Source organism: Gorilla gorilla, chromosome 3, assembly GCF_029281585.2.
Source record: "Gorilla gorilla gorilla isolate KB3781 chromosome 3, NHGRI_mGorGor1-v2.1_pri, whole genome shotgun sequence".
NCBI classification, from domain to species: domain Eukaryota; kingdom Metazoa; phylum Chordata; class Mammalia; order Primates; family Hominidae; genus Gorilla; species Gorilla gorilla.
In genome coordinates, this window is record NC_073227.2 from 114,961,633 (window position 1) to 114,980,750 (window position 19,118).

General features: G+C 36.5%; 1 protein-coding gene across 14 annotated transcripts in view; it reads left to right on the forward strand.

Annotated features, from left to right (window-relative positions):
• The window catches only part of PDLIM5 (PDZ and LIM domain 5), a 216,555-nt gene extending 198,081 nt beyond the window's left edge, over nt 1–18,474 (forward strand). For all 14 annotated transcript variants that reach the window (XM_055385648.2, XM_019025343.4, XM_019025345.4 and 11 more), the window contains 4 exons: nt 4,677–4,857; nt 7,640–7,760; nt 12,692–12,807; nt 14,244–18,474. In XM_055385648.2, the coding sequence (XP_055241623.2) occupies nt 4,677–4,857; nt 7,640–7,760; nt 12,692–12,807; nt 14,244–14,333 (508 nt within the window). In that variant the 3' untranslated portion in view covers nt 14,334–18,474. The remainder of the gene's footprint in view (nt 1–4,676; nt 4,858–7,639; nt 7,761–12,691; nt 12,808–14,243) is intronic.
• The last annotated feature ends 644 nt before the right edge of the window (nt 18,475–19,118 follow it).

Consider the following 19,118-nt stretch of genomic DNA (forward strand, 5'->3'; position numbering starts at 1 on the left):
ATCTCAAAAAGAATGGACTGTAGTTGTCTCCAGTAGACTTTTAAAAAATTGTCAATTAAGGTTACCTTCTTTAGAACTTGTTCTCTTTATTTACTATTATGTTTAAACTCATTTTACCTGTGCATTTATTTTGGAGAAGCAAGTCATTTATGCCTTTCAGATATAAAACTATAGGTGGCCTCACAACCCTTTAAATGTAGTATGTTAAAGGACTGAAAGTTAAAGTTGACATTCAGCGAAAGAATTACTTTTTAATGTTCCAAATTGGAAAGTTTGCGTATAATCCACTGGAAATGAAGAATTAAGAGTGACAAATACAGTGTTTCCAAATTTTAGGAAGGATTGTTAATGTCTGCAGTTTTGAGTATTCTAAGACGATAGTCACTGTGTGTTTCTCTTTTACTCTCTTCCTGCTTGTGTCTTTGTGTGTAATCGTTTGTGAATGTATTTATGTGCAGTTTCTCCCGATTATCTTGTTCCTATTTCACTCTATTCCTGTGGCTGTGTTGTTCTTTTGCCCTTTGCTCACGCCAGGCCCTTCCTAAATGTTGGCAAATACAAAAACATAAAAGTGGTTTGTACATTTGTATTAGTATATTTAACTAAGTAGAATATCAGATTCTGTTTTTATTCTTGAGCACGTCAGTTTTTTTATAGCTTTGGGAAACTTGTTTTTGACTTCTATTGATACAGTAATTTTCAGTCGAATAAAATCTGTTGTGGTTGGGCTTTGAAAAATTCCAGTTTTACAGTTAGTTCGTCATCCATATGATCTTAGGAAAGTTGGCTGATTTCTCTGACGTTTTCTTCATCTACACGTATATGAAAAAGTTAATTTCTATCACTGGGATTATTGTGAGAATTAAATAACAAAGAGAAGCAAAAAATAAGCATCGGATTTTGAGGCTAAATCCCAGTTAGGTTGTGCCTGTTGAAATCTGAGTTCCTTTCACCTTTCTATTTGTAAGCTTTCCTTTTTCTCTGAACTCTTCCTTGGCATCCTTCCCTACCTTTCCTTTCTTCCCCCCACATGCCCACACTTTTTGGATAGGTCTCACAGAAGATAAACAGGGTGAAAAGTTCCATGCCGTAGGTCTTCTCTCACAGCCACCCAAATGCTTTAAATCCCTCCTCTCCCTCCATTTGTCAGTCAACATGTACTTAGTAAGGGCTCACAGGACATCGAATACTACAAGAGATAGCTGAATACTTAGTTCCACTCTGCAGTTATCTAGGCCTGTCATTCCTGTTCACAAATGGAAACCCAATCCTACCTGGAACAAGAAGAACTTCTTTAGTGTTAATCCTGTGTTAATGAATTTGTTAAATTAGTCTTTGCTGACACAGAGGAGAAAACACTTTGCTATATGTGAAAGATTAATTTTATTGTTTAATCTGTGCATAATTTCAAGGGCATTGATGGAGAAAAATGCTCATTCAGGACAGCCAAGAAGTATCAAGTTAGGCTAGTAGTTGCCCTGAGCATGCTTGTTTAAGAAAGGAGATCTGACAGGAGCAAGGGTCATTTTCAGCTTGTTTTTTAAAGGTGCAGTGGGAATTTCTTTACTGTCTAAAATTCCTTTTGCTATTTGAAAGGAACTAATGAAATATTTTAAAGTCATCCTTTTAATGGACTGTAGTTTTAATTTATGTATTTATAGTGAACTATATTCCAGCAAGTTTGTAAAAAGACTTTTACAGGTATGTGAAATATAAGATAATCTTATAAATTACAAAAGGGGAAAAAGAATGAAATTCATGGATAGGCTCGTTAAAAATGAAGCTAACGTCGAGACTGGACGATACTAAAATAATGACCTGCCCACTTGCCTCTGGTTAGACTGTAAATCTGGCTTTAGGCCTTCTAGTAGTCTACCAAAAATGAAAGGTAGTTTTGCAATTTACAATAAGATAAAAATAAGACTATTGCTGAGGAAAAGCATAATAGTTCTTGCTGCAGAAATCAGGGAGGAATTTTTCTGAATGAGACCATGTGAAAGTGACGCTGGATGAGATCTAAAAACACTCCAGCAACAACTTGCAGGAAGAGCAAGGGTGAATTTCATAGAGCTGTGTCCTGTAGCAACTACCAGTACAGGTTCATGTATCACAACAAGCACCGTTCATAAAAGGAATAATCCTGTGGGGTGCAGCAGTCCCAATATGCTGTGATTCACAGAACCCAGTTTTCTGATGATCTGACTTGAACTCAATACATATTTTAGAAAATCTGGCAAATGGAATGTATTTTTCTTGGTCAGTTATTCTTAAATGTCTTTTTTTCTTCTCAGATGAACTTTGTCAAATATTTGATAGCATTGATAGACATGTTCCAGGAGCAGAGCTTTTCATTTTGTTCCAGGTACATACCAACACTTATGCTTTAAAAGAATGCAGTTTGAAGTTGGATTGACTTCTTTGAAAACTGAGAAGCCAAATAAGAATACTAGCCTCAAGAGTCCTCCAGCCTTATGGATGAGCTAAAGATGTGCCCTAGTAAAAAACTCACTCTAGTAAATGGCTTTGAATCTGTTTTAATGTGCAGCCAGAGAGTAGCATGAAACCCCAAAGCTCTACCATGCTCTGTGTTATGGTCACAGTAAATTGAGCCTGGAAGATTTTTCATGCGTGTATAACCAGTTGCCCGCCTGGCAGAAAAACACAGGGCACTCATCAAACTTTGTCTGGCTTTGAGCAGTGTGATTCCTGGTTTATCTTTGCTGATAAACTACTTGCCAATCATACACTGAGAAAATTAGATGAAGGAACTCGTTGAATAGGATTGTTATTTTATAAGTCAGTTAAAAATGATGGACCACTTACCAAAAGTAATATATTCGATTACAGAATAGGTGATCTGTAGCCCTTCTTTTCTGGCAGGAATTAGTAAACAAAGGCATTCCTTATTAGTCATAACAAAATTGTGGTACCCTAAAGTTTTAAAAATAATAATAATAAACTGCCTATCTCAAACTTAAGAGAATGATATGTACTAGCTTATACAAAATGGCATCATGTTATTAATAAGAAACAAGTTAACAAAAAGTAGGGCTAGAAAATACCCTCTTACACCCCACGTAAAAATTTTTAATTGCTCATCAAGAGCCTTTCTCCTTTTGTGACTCTTGCAGAATTAGGTGCTGATTCTGAGTAAACATCAATAAGGTGACAAAGAATTTACAGTGGGAGATAGTTATTGAATAGCAAGGTTTATGTTATTGTCAGAATTTTTAAAATGCTGTGACTTTGTGATACTCATTGCTATGACTTCTCCTGTTAATAATCTGCCTGGAAGTCTGGTGTCTGATGCTTACCAACAATTACCATGTGGTCGCTTAGGGATGATAAGTGATGTTAATGAGGTCAAAGGCAGAATATCAGTTGACTAAAGCGGCATACTAGAAATCAGGAAATTCAGCTTCTGGCCTTGGCTGGGTCAGTGATTTTATGATATTTGTCATATCTTTTGAACATTCTGTACCTTGGCTTCTCCATCTGTTAAACTGAATTCATAATAACTGTCCTGGTCTGTCTCACAGGAATGTTGCATGGACAAATTAGATAAGTGTAAAAGTGCCTTGGAGGTAAAGCTGCTCTATGAATATAAATTAGTGTGATATAGCTACTGAAAAGTATGTTGCAGAGGCTAGAATGGTTAGTCTCTGCAGGCTTCATGACTAGATAAGGCTTCATAATGGATTCCTGCCAAGCAAACCAAGCCCATCTTATCAGTTCATGACCATAAAGTATTTAATGGGGAAAAAAAATCTCTTTACAAACATTTGTTACCTTGATACAAATGTGTGTTAAAAATCGGTCATGTTGGGGAGGGGGAAGAGGGAAGTTGGTGCACAGTGGGTATAAAATTTCAGTTATACAAAATGAATAAGTTCTAGAGATCTGCTGTACAACATTGTGCCCATAATTAACAATACTACATTGTACTCTTAAAAATCTGTTAAGAGAGTGGATCTCATTTTAAGGGTTCTTACCACAATAAAATTAAATTTTTGAAATAAATCAGTCATATTTGAGTGAAATGAAACCTTTCCGAGTAGTTTCAGACAATTGATAATACCTAGTTTACAGTTCCTGTAGTCATTTTGGAGGGTGAGGACTTGATGTGTTTAGTAAAGTTGAGAAATAAATACATGAAAGAATGTGTGGGGAAGAAAAATTGTGGGGAAGAGAAATTGTCTCAGGTAATAATTATTACTATTTTTAGCACTATGACTTAGCAAATTGAAGTTTTTGTTTGTTTTTTTTATAGAAATGTTAAAGTCTCATCTCTCCCTAAACCACATATTTTTTTCTGATTGCCTCATGTTCTGTCACAGTCACAGTTAACATCCTCATTCTCAATCCTACCCATGATGCAGACAGATTGCCTCATTTCAGCTCAATAAAACATCACCAAATTCCCTTAGGCAGAAAAAGGGGTGGGGAGTGCCCTTTCTTGAAGGAATCCCTTAAGTGCACCTCTCCCGTTTTCTTTTCACATCAATGCAGAGTCCCTCTGTGAATTTACAACACCCAATACCCATGAGTTCAGTCCTTAAGAAGGAAAATTGAGCAAGTATTTAATTGGTTGGACATTGCATAAAAGAGGTCCATATCCAGGCTAACTCTAGAAACTTTTATTCTGAAACTTAGTTGGCCTCTTTTTCTTCTGTCAGAGGACCATTCTTAGTGGCACTGGGGAAATCTTGGCACCCAGAAGAATTCAACTGCGCTCACTGCAAAAATACAATGGCCTACATTGGATTTGTAGAGGAGAAAGGAGCCCTGTATTGTGAGCTGTGCTATGAGAAATTCTTTGCCCCTGAATGTGGTCGATGCCAAAGGAAGATCCTTGGAGTAAGTATTGGAAACGTTTTTATTCTCAATGAGTTTTAAAGTAGAATAATTTTTTGATATGAAAGTCTTCTATCACTTTAACTTTTTATTTTCTTCTTGCTTTATGCGCTCTCTGCTTTCGTCACTATTTATTATTGTAAAGCAAAACTAAATAGACCTCTGTGGAAATATATCGGACTCATGGGGTTAGGTTGTCTTTGGTTTTGTCTCACTGAGTGCTGGCTTGTCTGGTGAAAGTCTAGCCACTGTAGGGAAAAAATAATTTACTGTGGGTGTGCTTCCTCAACAGGAGCCTGTTTGCTCAGGAATGAAGAGGTCGCATAGGACCACACACATCTGAGTTCTTAGAACTGACACCTTCACTGTTTTAAATTAAATTCCGTAGCTTTTATAAGAGTAGTATTTCCCTACTTGTCAGAGTTCAAGCACAGGACACTGATTTCATGAAATATATAAAACATGAGGTTTATAAATGATATATTTTTCTTGAATACATACAGTGTTTAAAAATATAACCTCAGTTTTATGAGAGTGCACATGTGATGGAAAAATAATTCTTTTTCCTTTTTTTGCAAAAAAAGGAGTAATTTAGGAATCAGATACAGTACATAATAAATAATGAATACATGAATTTCTTGCTATGGAATACCTAGTTTCCAATGATAAAGTAAGGGTCAGGCATACTTTATGGGTGACTAGGAGCTGGAATCTGATTTCAGAAGAAGCCAGAGTACCTGGCTTCACACAAAAATTGGACATGGCCCTGCTGAACTCTAATATACTCTCAATGTGAAAATATGATAATGAAACTCTAATTATTGTTAATTGAGAGAATAGGTAGTGTGAATTATTGAGTAGTCTTAAGATATCTCTTAGGATATCCTTAAATATGTCTGAAATGTTGAAGACACTTAAAATTATATATATGCCACCTGAAATATTTCTAGATTATTAATTTGTGTAATATGTTGGGAACAAAGAAGTGGAATGGTTCAGACTGTACCTTCCCAAATGATAACAAATAATTAATAGAATATTCATTAATACTGCTTTAGTGTATCAAGGTATTCTATAAATGCTAGAATGATAAAACAAAGTGAAGTTAGAGTCTTAGACCCAAATAAAGTTCTGGGAAATGGAAATCTCATACTCATTGCCTTGGAGATGGGCCAGAACTTCAATAGCTTGTCTAGATTGTGTTTTAGTTATTTGATTACCTGTTAAAGATTTCTCTCAAGGATGGAAAGGGAAGAATATTCTGGAAGCCTTGGGAGATAGTTTTTGATTCAATGTACATCTTCTACAAATGTTCATGGTGAATTTTTTGAATCTAAATGTCTGTTTCTTCCCATTGTCCTTCAGTAGTGAACTATGACAATTTCTATGGCTAATAAGTCTATATTATTTCATTTTATTTTGATATTTTTGATAAAAGAAAATAGTTCACTCAAGCACAATTAGAAAACACAAAAAACTTTAAAGAATAAATTTAAATGACCTAAATATTTACCAATCACAGATAATTACCGTTAATCTTATGATGTGTTTTTTTCCAGTTTGCTCTTTATAAGTAATGTGTTTACAAAATTGTAATCATGCTTTATGTATATTATTTTTTGTGATAAATATTATAGAAAGAGTATTCACTACTCATCAAAAATTATTTTAATGGCTCCATCTTTCTCTCAATCCAAAGAAATGATTTCATGTAAAACCAACACCCAAAACCTCTTTTACTAATTAATATCTGGCCCAAATCTTTATAACTCGGTATGTTTAACCATTGGGCCATTGCTGACTAGAATATGGTCCAAATTTTAGACATTCATTTGAGTCTGTGCTTAGTGCCGTCTTAGCTGATTTCCAAAAGCCTAAACACGTGTTAAACTGATTGGATTACATTATATTTTTATTATATTTTATTACATTATATACATTATATACATGTAATATATACAACTATATATAATTATGTATATTTTATTATTTTTATTTATTTATTTATTTTTTTGAGACGGAGTCTTGCTGTGTCACCCAGGCTGGAGTGCAGTGGCGCGATATTGGCTCACTGCAAGTTCCACCTCACCAGTTTATGCCATTCTCCTGCCTCAGCCTCCCAAGTAGCTGGGACTACAGGCACCCACCACCACGCCCAGCTGATTTTTTGTATTTTCAGTAGAGACGGGGTTTCACCGTGTTAGCCAGGATGGTCTCGATCTCCTGAACTCGTGATCCGCCCGCCTCAGCCTCCCAAAGTGCTGGGATTACAGGTGTGAGCCACTGCGCCCGGCCCCATTATGTTTTATTATTAAATTATATATATTATATTATTGCTTCTAAAATGCACCAAAGTATAGGTTTGTTGTCATTTTTAAATGCTTACTCCTTCCCCCAGAACTTTTGCAGATAATACCATAAAACCTTTGTAAGTTAATGTTTCCTGACACCCTTTGAGAAGAAGCAGAAAGTTTTGTAGCAAGCATTTATGAAATGCTTACTTTATTCACTGTACATATAATGTATAAATAACATAGTGATCATTCTTTAAGTTTATTGATTGGCATTTGTAAAGAACACATGTCTAAACATGCATCTGTTTAGATGATTTGTGAGTCTGTTCTTAAGTATCTCTTGTTACTTTGAGGGAAAGCTCAAGACAAAAATGAAGTATGTGTGCCTACTTTGGATTAGCTCTACAGGGATTTACTGGTACAGATATTAGAATAAACATTTATGTATTTATTGTCATCTTTTTTTACATCCAATTACCTTTCTGTAACAGGAAGTCATCAATGCGTTGAAACAAACTTGGCATGTTTCCTGTTTTGTGTGTGTAGCCTGTGGAAAGCCCATTCGGAACGATGTTTTTCACTTGGAGGATGGTGAACCCTACTGTGAGACTGGTAAGATCAGGGAGCCATTTGTTTCTTGAATTTTGAATAAAGGTAAAACATTAACTCTTATATTACTATAAAGCTCAAGAAAATATTAGGCAAAGTTATTTTCTTAATTGTTTTGGAAGCATTTAATGCTGCTCTAAGCATATAGAAAAAACTATTTAGATTTTTTTTTTTTTTTGAGACGGAGTCTCATCCTTGTTGCCCAGACTGGAGTGCAATGGCCCAATCAATGTCGGCTCACTGCAGCCTCTGCCTCCCAGGTTCAAGCGATTCTCCTGCCTCAGCCTCCCGAATAGCTGGGAATACAGGCATGTGCCACCATGCCTGGCTCATTTTGTATTTTTAGTAGAGACAGGGTTTCATCGTGTTGGCCCGGCTGGTCTTGAACTCCCGACGTCAGGTGATCCACCTCCCAAAGTGCCGGGATTACAGGCATGAGCCACTGCGCCTGGCCCTATATAGACTTTTTAATGTGACTTTGTCAAAACAGATATTCCCAACTTTATTATTAGAATTGAGAATGTAAGCATTACTTAGTAGGAAAAATATTTTGCTTGAATTCCCAATGATTTGTGGATATAAATTCTACTAAATCATGTACCTTAAGTCCACTTCTTGTAGTCCAGTAGTGAATTTTGTAAACATCAGAAATGTTCCACTTTAGAATATGATATTGATTTGCCCTTTAAGGCGACTGCCTTGAAAATAAACTTGAGATCGTTTGTTACTTTTACTGAATGAGAAGGTAATCCTGACTTGGATTGTTCCCTTGGTAAAATGATTTTTAATAAACTAGACTAAAAGGACCTATCTACTGCATTTGTCTTATCACACAAACTCAGAACGTTTCCTTTTCCTTCCCAGAGTCTGTAAGTGAACTTTTATAACATTTATTTATTAATATTGTCCTTACTTAGATATTACTACCACATATACATGTTTCAAAATACAAAACATTTTTCCTTTATCGTGCCTCTATTCACTACCAGTGCATTCTAATTACTGAGTTTTATTGTTATTCTACCTTGAAATTCAAAGCTCTATGCTGATAGAAGGAGGTATTCCAAAATAATGGAGTTAAAGGAGCAGTCAGCTTCTAAGTTGAAGCTGTATCATCATCATTCAGCCCTTCTTTGCCCACTCAGTATTCTCTTATTTTCATCTTCCTTTCAGCTCCTTAGTTTAAACCAACCTGGATATATTCCAGACTGTCTCCCAGGAACCCCAGAAATTCCAGTGAAGTACCCCATGGGCTGTTTTGGGACAGGTTGGCCACAAGCTGCCTTCCTCGATTCAACCAGAATACTTCATATTTTGTAATTCCACTTAATTTTTCTGAAGAAAGGGCTGGGTTTTTTTTGTTTGTTTGTTTGGTTTTTAGTTTGATTTGTTTGTTTTAGCAGCTTTGGAAGACATTTTGACTAACTGGCAGGTAGCCCATATCTAGCCAAAACACATAAAACAGTCTAGCCTTAATACCTATATTTAATGTATTTGAAGTCATATTTTAAATACCAAATAATTACTTATAGGAAAGGAAAAACATTATTGAATATTTATTTAAATGTCACATGTAATCAACTTGGTCTGTTTTTGTTCTTTTTCTTCTTTTAACCTCCAAACCATTTCTTAACCCAGTTTCCTCTATCTCAATAAATAACCCCACCGTCCACTATACAAAAACCTGCAGGCCATGTTGGATTCTGCTTTTTCCCTTGTTCTTTCCTTATCCAATCTAAATAGGAAATCCTGGCAGCTCTACCTCCAATGTATATCATATTCATTTATTTCTCTCCATCTCCACTAAAGCTAACTAAAGCTAAAGTCACTGAAGCTAACTTGCTTTCACCCTTTTTCTGGACATTGTAATTGGCACCTAAATGGTATAGCCCCTCCCCTTCCTTCCAACCTCCAAACAGCAGGCATAGAGCAGCTGTAGTATATGTGTGTGTGTGTGTGTGTGTGTGTGTGTGTGTGTGTGTGTGTGTGTGTGTGTGTATATATATATATATATATATATATATATATATATATATATATATATATATAGTTTAGACGGAATCTTGCTCTGTCACCCAGGCTGGAGTGCAGTGGCGCACTCTTGGCTCACTGCAAGCTCTGCCTCCCGGGTTCACGCCATTCTCCTGCCTCAGCCTCCTGAGTAGCTGGGACTACAGGCACCCGCCACTACGCCTGGCTAATTTTTTTGTATTTTTAGTAGAGACGGGGTTTCACCATGTTAGCCAGGATGGTCTCCATCTCCTGACCTTGTGATCCGTCCACCTCGGCCTCCCAAAGTGCTGGGATTACAAGCGTGAGCCACCACGCCTGACCAGTAATAGTTTTTGAAATGTGAATTAGATCAAGCTTAAACCCTTTAGTGGGTTCCACTAGAAAAAAATTACACTTTTTTTTTTTTTTTTTTTGAGATGGAGTCTCACTCTGTCACCCAGGCTGCGGTGCAGTGGCCTGATCTCGGCTCACCGCAACCTCCACCTCCCGGGTTCAGGCGATTCTTCTGCCTCACCTCTCAAGTGGCTGGGATTACAGGCACCTGCCACCACTCCCGGCTAGTATTTTTGTATTTTTAGTAGAGACGGGGTTTCGCCATGTTGGCCAGGGTAGTGTAGAACTCCTGACCTCAAGTGATCCACCTGCCTCGGCCTCCCAAAGTGCTGGGATTACAGGTGTGAGCCAACGTGCCCGGCCAAATTACACTTTTGAGGGCCTGTTTTGCCATCCTTATCTCCTCTCACCTTACCTTCTGCCACCAGATTCTACCCATACGCAGCCCTTTGGCGTTTTTCTGAACATGCTGAGATCCTTCCTTCTTTGGGGCTTTTGTGCTTACTGTTTCTTCTAACTTGAATGTTCTTTGTCAGTTTTTCTGCGGCAATTGCTCTTTATTCACGTTTCATTGCAACTATTACCTCTTCAGAGAGGCCTTTTCTAATTTTCCTTAATAGTGTAGTGCCCCCCCCCAATTATTTTGTATTAAATTACTATTTTCTTTCCTTCATGGTACTTATCATAATCTGAAATTTATTTATTATCATTTATTTTTTAAATTCAATAAATCATGACATCCTCTTTCCAATGAGAATATGAGCCCCATGAGGAAAGCAACCTCAACTGTCTTCTTCACCACTGTACCCCTGCAGTGCCTTGAACAATGCCTGGCACACAGTAGACTGCATGAATCTATGCTGAGCAAATGGTGCTAAGGAATACTAAAGATTGACAATTGCCAAGTAAGGTTAATCGAGTTGCAAATTATAGCCTGCCTTCCTCTCCAGCTGAGATTGGATTGACAATGTCAAAGGCCAAAGGGTGAACCATGAGTCAACACAGTAGTGAGAGGAGCTGCATAAAAGAAAATTAGGTCAACCAGCCTGGGCAAGATGGGGAAACCCTGTCTCTACTAAAAATACAAAAAAAAAAAAAAAATAGCCAGGTTGTGGTGGTGGGCGCCTGTAGTCCCAACTGCTCGGGAGACTGAGGCAGGACAATCACTTGAACCCGAGAGGTGGAGGTTCCAGTGAGCCGAGATCGCGCCACTACATTCCAGCCTGGACGAGAGAGCGAGACTCTGTCTCAAAAAGACAAAAAAGAAAAGAAAATTAGGGCCAGGCACAGTGACTCAATGCCTTTAATCCCAGCTCTTTGGGAGGTGAGGCAATCACTTGAGGCCATGAGTTCAAAACCAGCATGGGCAGCCTACCAAGACCCTGTCTCTACAAAAAAAATTTTTTTTTAATTAGCTGGACATGGTGGCTTGTACATGTAGTCTCAGCTACTCAGGAGACAGAGGCAGGAGGATGGCTTGAGCCAAGGAGGTGGAGGCTGCAGGGAACTATGATCACACCACTACACTCAAGCCTGGGTGACAGAGCAAGACCCTGTCTCTCTAATGAAAGAAAAAAAAAAAGAAAATTCTAATTTAGTAATAGAGAAACATCTCAAAACTGCTTTTGTCAGAAGGAAATCCTGTTAGTATTCTTATAACTGTACTCTATGTCAAGTAAATGGTCTTTTCTGGCTAAGGGTTTGCAACATGAAGTCATAAAATATGAAAGGAAAATATAGCAAAATAAATTGTGGCTAATATTGTTGTGATACAGTGTAGCTAGAAACTCAGTCATAGCACTTATTCATGTAAGTTTCCTGTAGTGTTTCTTTTTTCTTCCTTGACCAAGTCAGATACGCTATGAAATTTGCCAATATCAGATTTTGTTTTTGATCTCTGTTCATTAGTCTTATTGTTGCTAGTTATTAGAAGTCCTTTGTATTTCTTCAGAACAGTCATGTCTACTGATAACTGGTCACAGAACAGTTCTTTTTTTTTTTTTCTTTGAGACAGTCTCACTCTTGTCACTAGGCTGGAGTGCAGTGGCGTGATCTCAGCTCACTGAAACCTCCACCTCCCGGGCTCAAGCAATTCTCGTGCCTCAGCCTCCCGAGTAGCTGGGACTACAGGCATGCGCCACCACGCCCAGCTAATTTTTGTATTTTTAGTAGAGACGGGGTTTCACCATGTTGGCCAGGATGGTCTCAATCTCTTGATCTCGTGATCTGCCTACCTCAGCCTCCCAAAGTGCTGGGATTACAGGCATGAGCAACCGCGCCCGGCCAGAACAGTTCTTTATATGTATTTAGGCAATTAAGTAGTTGGTGAGAAGTGAGAAGTATTACATGGAAAATTATAATCAAGAATGTTAGGTTGTATAAATAATATTTATACCAAGGGAATCCTGAAACATGCTAAACATCTCTCTCAAGCCAAATGTTATGCCATCTCCTGAAATTTTTCAAATTCCTAATATCTTTGTCTTCAGCATCTCATCTAATCCTGATTTTGTTGCTGCCTTCTAGGAACGATCATTCTAAAACTTCATCATGTTTAAATTATGTCTCTCTGCCCTCCCTTAATACAGATTATTATGCCCTCTTTGGTACTATATGCCATGGATGTGAATTTCCCATAGAAGCTGGTGACATGTTCCTGGAAGCTCTGGGCTACACCTGGCATGACACTTGCTTTGTATGCTCAGTAAGTAGAGTCTTATTTCCTAATTAAAGGGGTATAGTATGGCCAATTCTAGCTTTAGTATTTAATGGAAATATCAGCTTCTGGGTCTTTCAGTCCTTCAAACCTAAGGAAAAATTACTTTTAATTTTTTGTAAATTTCGAAAGTTGTTTATTAAATTTTTTGGCATTTTTGAAATTATTTGGCACACAGTGAGATCCTTAGTCCTTAGAGAAAATACAATTTTAATATATTTTTGTCTATAAGGAGAAGCTATGTATTTCTTAAAACAGTAAGATTCCTTTACTTAAAAAAAAAAACCTCTGTTACTGGAGTGTTTGTTGTAGTTTTTGGAAATGTTAGGTACTTCTTAAAATACAAATAAATAATTATAAAAATCGGCTATTGGATTAACACTGGGAATAAACTATATGTTGAGTCATTTCTTTTCTTAGCAATAGCCCCTGGATATTCTTTTCTTTTTGAGACTATGGTCCAATAAACGTGATAAAGTATTTGCCTATTCATTTGATATTTTAATATTTTTGGTTTTATGTTTAATGATTAGGATGGATTCAAATATTAAAATAAATAGTTTTTAAATGTAGGAAGTAAATATCCAGTAAACGTGCTCTGTTCAGGTGTTTGACTTTTTAAAATTAGATTTAACATATCTACAGTTTTCAATACTCATTGTACAAAGGGGGCAAAAGTAATATTAATCGATGTTTAATGATTTCCCCAAACATTACCATTGAACTTTTTCTTGTTTACCTCATCCATCTCTTAGACTTCATAAAGTCTATAAAAAGCAGAACTTTTAGCAGATTTGCCTTTTCTTTTCTAATAAAGCTGTTCATTCTAATTAACAAAGGCAATAGGAAGAACAAGGAGCTGTAAATGTAGATAGTGGACTGACTGTATAATCCTCAGCAGCCAGATATTGACCTGGTTATAAGAAACAAACAAAAGAGGTCTCAGCTTGAACACAAGGCAGCCCTTAAAAAAAAAGGGTCTCAAGTATTCTGTGCCTGTGTAACTGGCGGCAAGCTAATGTTGGGCTTGGGAAGGTTTGGTAAAGCAAATGAGTCTCTACAACACAAAGCAAAATTAGGATGTTGTTTATAATTTGGGGAGATAAAATATTTAACGAGCCCTCTTTCTATATTGATTTTCAAGTTAGGGATAAGTCTTCCCTCTGGATAAAGAAAAGTGATGATCAGTGCTTTCTATAAATTAGAATACATTCTAGGAAACAGCAATTTTTCATTGCTTTTGAAAGATTATATCTAATGTTATAGTAATCGTCAAATATTAGGGAGTCTAACTTAACCAACTAAAGTGTTTTGTCATATTATCCATTGGGGGAAAAAATCACTCTCTCCTTCTCCAGCATACTGGGTAAAATCCTCTTAGTATCCTCTTAAATAATATCTCTTAAATACTGCTTGTTTTTCAGGTGTGTTGTGAAAGTTTGGAAGGTCAGACCTTTTTCTCCAAGAAGGACAAGCCCCTGTGTAAGAAACATGCTCATTCTGTGAATTTTTGAAAGTCAACAGTTCAGGAGAAGAGAAGGAATTTGAAGAGAAAAAGGAAAATTAAAATTACTAATTAATTTTTAGATTCAATATTTACATAGAGTTTTGAAAAATAATAGTGGCCCTGAAGGAATAAATTCCAGCTTTAAAAACCAAGTCTGAGGAAATATTTGGCTTCATAAAGAGACGGTTTGGCATTTATTATTACTTTTTCCTGTATTTTATGCCCATAAAATAAGCTTTATAAAAACCAATTTCCTGATGGACTATTAAATTCATCTTAGAATAAATTAGTGAAGAATTTAATTTTAGAATAAATAATCCAATCTGAAATAATTATACCTTCTTTCCTTGTTAGGTAGTTATGAGTAAATCTGCAAAAGGCAATGAAAATGCCTTAAATTTTATCAATAACAGAATTATTGTATTTAAAAAAACTAATACTTATCTTTAAAATAGTAAATAGGATTTTAAACAGAGAATTTTATCAGTAATAGGTGTCAGTTTTTAAAAAATTGCTTGTAGGCTGAGCGCGGTGGCTCACGCCTATAATCCCAGCACTTTGGGAGGCCAAGGTGGGTGGACCACCTGAGGTCAGGAGTTTGAGATCAGCCTGGCCAACATGGTGAAACCCCATCTCTACTAAAAATACAAAAATTAGCCGGACACAGTGGCACGCGCCTGTAATCCCAGCTACTCAGGAGGCTGAGGCACGAGAATCACTTGAACCCGGGAGGGAGAGGTTGCAGTGAGCCGAGATCGTACCACTGCACTCCAGCCTGGGTGACAGAGTGAGACTCCGTCTCCAAAAAAAAAAAAATGCTTGTATATTATTTTTGCCTTACAGTGGATCATTCTAGTAGGAAAGGACAATAAGATTTTTTATCAAAATGTGTCATGCCAGTAAGAGATGTTATATTCTTTTCTCTTTTCTTCCCCACCCAAAAATAAGCTACCATATAGCTTATAAGTCTCAAATTTTTGCCTTTTACTAAAATGTGATTGTTTCTATTCATTGTGTATGCTTCATCACCTATATTAGGCAAATTCCATTTTTTCCCTTGTGCTAAGGTAAAGATTTAATTAAATAATTTTGGCCTTTCATAGTTTTCTCTCTCTTTAAAGAGAATAAATAGAGGGCCGGGTGTGGTGGCTCACGCCTGTGATCCCAGCACTTTGGGAGGCCAAGACGGGCGGATCATGAGGTCAAGAGATCAAGATCATCCTGGCCAACATGGTGAAACCCCGTCTCTACTAAAAATACAAAAATGAGCTGGGCATGGTGGGGCGTGCCTGTAGTCCCATGTACTTGGGAGGCTGAGGCAGGAAAATTGCTTGAACCCAGGAGACGGAAGTTGCAGTGAGCTGAGATCGCACCACTGCACTCCAGCCTGGTGACAGAGCGAGACTCCGTCTCTTAAAAAACAAAAAAAAAAAAGAGAGAGAGAATAAATAGAAAAGAATGTGGCTGGGAATTGTGAATCAGAAGATTATACCCCCCAATTTTTTTCAATCCCCTTTTCTCAAATAATAAATTAGTTAAATCAGTTTCTCAGTTATGCCACTGGCTGATGAAGAGTTGAGAGGTCTCTTTGCAGAATAATCTTTTTGTTTCGTTTTGTTTCTTCTTCTGCATTTAAAAATTAAAAGATTGGCTTGAGGATGTGATGAAATTGAGACTTTTTGTGGTTTTCTCACAATAATAAGTGAACCAATTTCAAATGTGATCACAAAGTTTGGAAAGCTTTTATTCACAGAGGTTGGGTAGTGTTGGGAGGGGAGTTTAATTACTCAGATTGGCCTGTTATTTGATTTCCTCCTTTGGGAAAAGAATTATGTAGATACCACATGGAGACAGGGAAACAATTGTGGTAAAACTGTGGATCCTGTTGCTATTTGCCCAGTGAGAAAACAGATTCTGGTATTTGATTTGGTTTTTCTCTTTGTTTCCAGAATGGATGAAAGTCCATGAACCTCCTAAGTTATAATTTAAATTTGTTTGGGGCAAGGTGATTTTATAGTCGAGACAGAGCCCTAGGTCCTTCCTGCCCCATCACTCACTTACGACATCACTTCCATTGTGTGCATGTTTGTTATAGAGGAGGTTTTAGGCTACAATATTTGTTTAACCTCCCTAAGAACTTTCAAGGCATCTGTCCTGAAAGCTGTTAATTTATGGTCTAGCAGATTTATATTATATGCAGATAATAATTAACTGGGGATAAAAGAATGGCAAGGGGTGACACAAAGTAGCAAACTGAATACTTCTCCAGTAGCAACCCCAAGCTACCTCCTCACCCTGCATCTTGGAGGGAGGCAGGAAATTTCTTTTGAAATAAAGTGCTGGAGCTGAATTCTGCATTATTTATCGTTGCTGCTGAAACCACCTATAAAAGACTTGCTGGCTAATGTGCATTGTCATATAATGTACACGGTCACATCTTTACAGTCTTTTACGTTATAGAATACAAAATAAGTTGATGGTTTTGTTTGGTGTGAGCTTTTTGTTTGTTTGTTTAGTTTTGCCTTCATAGGTTATATGCCAAGATAGTATTTGATAAGTCAATGACATTTGGATGTTTTCTTCGAAGAATTTTATTTGACCCAGATTTCTTATAAAGTTATCTTACATTAAGGATGTCATTTTCATCAGACCTTCTTTCTACATATTATTCATGAAGCATAATGTTGCATTTCTCCAAATTTTATGCCTGAAAGGGTAGTGTTGCTTCCTAAGGTATTGTGTTGTCTTTGTGCTTTGTCCATCTCTTCCGTGGCGAAGCTTTATATCTGTTCCTAAAACAGTTAATCCTGTGAAATAAATATTGAACATAATCCAGAAGAATCTCTCTATTTCCCTTGGGGAATGCCATATTTAATTCACCAGCAGTAATCCTTTAATAACTGGCAGAGCACTTTATTCTTCTGGTGAGCTCCCTGAATATTTATTTTTCTGGTTATAAATTTTCTATATTAGTAGCATTTTTTAATTATTACTTCTTCACTATAGAGCATTTACTTTTAGTCTCTAGATGTATATTTTGGAATGCTGTACTTGGCATAACATAGATTAAAATCATAATGCATGACTAAAAACTCCTTGGATTTATTTCCCATTTTAAAATTTTTAGCGGTAAGTTCAGATTTATAATCTTTCTCTAGACTTCCATGGTCTGAATGTTGCCTGCTGAAGTAGCAACCTAAAAAGTATCCCCTGCTTATGCTTCTCCAGTTGGCCCTCCATGTCCATAGGCTTCGCATCTGTGATTCAGCCCACTGTGGGTCAAAAATATTTGGGGAAAAAAATGGATGGTTGCGCCTTTGCTGAACATGTACAAACTTTTTTTTGTCATTAAACAATATAGTATAACAACTATTTACAAAGCATTTACATTGTATTAGCTATTATAGGTAATCTAGAGATGATTTAAAGTGTATGGTAGGATGTGCATAGGTTATATGCAAATACTACACCATTTTCTATAAGAGACTTGAACATCACGGACTTTAGTATCCTAGGGGGTTCTTGGAACCCATCACCCATAGGGGCACCATAGAACAACTATAGTACCGTGTTTATTTCCTATTAATTCAGGTTCCATTTAGAGTCTAAAACTAAAACCTAATCATTTAGTCACAGTGTAAAAACAAATGGAAATAACAGCTCAAATCTTCAAAATATTAGTGTAGCATTATGTTTAAGATAATCTACAACAAAAATGTACCATTTTCAAGCAGTACTACATTAGGAGCCCTTTTATAGAAAATAATTTCTTCTTTACCCCCGTTCCAGTGTGAATCTAGTATTCTGTTAACATTTGTGTGGCATTTGGAGTTTGTCATCCCCATTGAAGGGAGAGCCTTCTCATACATGAAGCAAGGGAAACATACTGAATAGTTTTACACAAATTTGATCTGGCTTCCATTTGTCCCCCTCATTTCCCAAATGTTTAAAGGTATTGGATTTGGATTCTCAATGTATAATTTGCCTTATCTGTTAATCTCTATTTTCTGTCTCTTTAATTTTGTATATCTGCTGTTTTGCTTTTGGATACATTTTCTAATTAGAAGTCACATGATAAATATAATCAGTATAGTAATAATACCATAATGTGCACATACTCAATAAATAAATGACTGCATTGTTGTAAATGAGCTCTCCTTTTTGTTGTTGTTGTTGGTTGGCGAGTGGTTTCCATCAAGTCATCATGGGAAAATAATCAAGTTCCATATTCACAGGTTAGGATAGGATGTAATAATTCTCAGAAGAACCCTTCTAGTATGATATTTGCTTATCAAAATATCTCAGAAACAAAATATTTGAAAATACTGTCACATTTATTGTATTTCTCTCTGTTCTTATGCCGTGCATGTAGAATGTACCCAATGTTTCTGAATTAATAGATAAATAAGGTCTATTGTCTTTTGAAAATATTTATTGCTGAAATGATTTATTGGAACAACCTGTCATATCAAACATTATATTAGAACATAATCAAAGAACATAAATCATCATCCATATTTCCACATTTTGCATTAGATATTGGGATGCTTAACTCATCTCAATCTCATTAACTGACTATTCCACAACTAGGTAGGCTCACCTCTGCCTCATTTGTTTATTAGTTTAAGATATTTTTCCAACTGTATAAAGTTAAGACAAATGTTTCTGTTGCACGCTGTATGTTGGGAATAAAAGAGAAATTCAAGTCTATTTGCTCACAGTATATTAAACTCCAGAAGCCAAACTTTTAAGGGCATCAAGTCTGCATCTGACATTTTAATAGCTGCTGTTT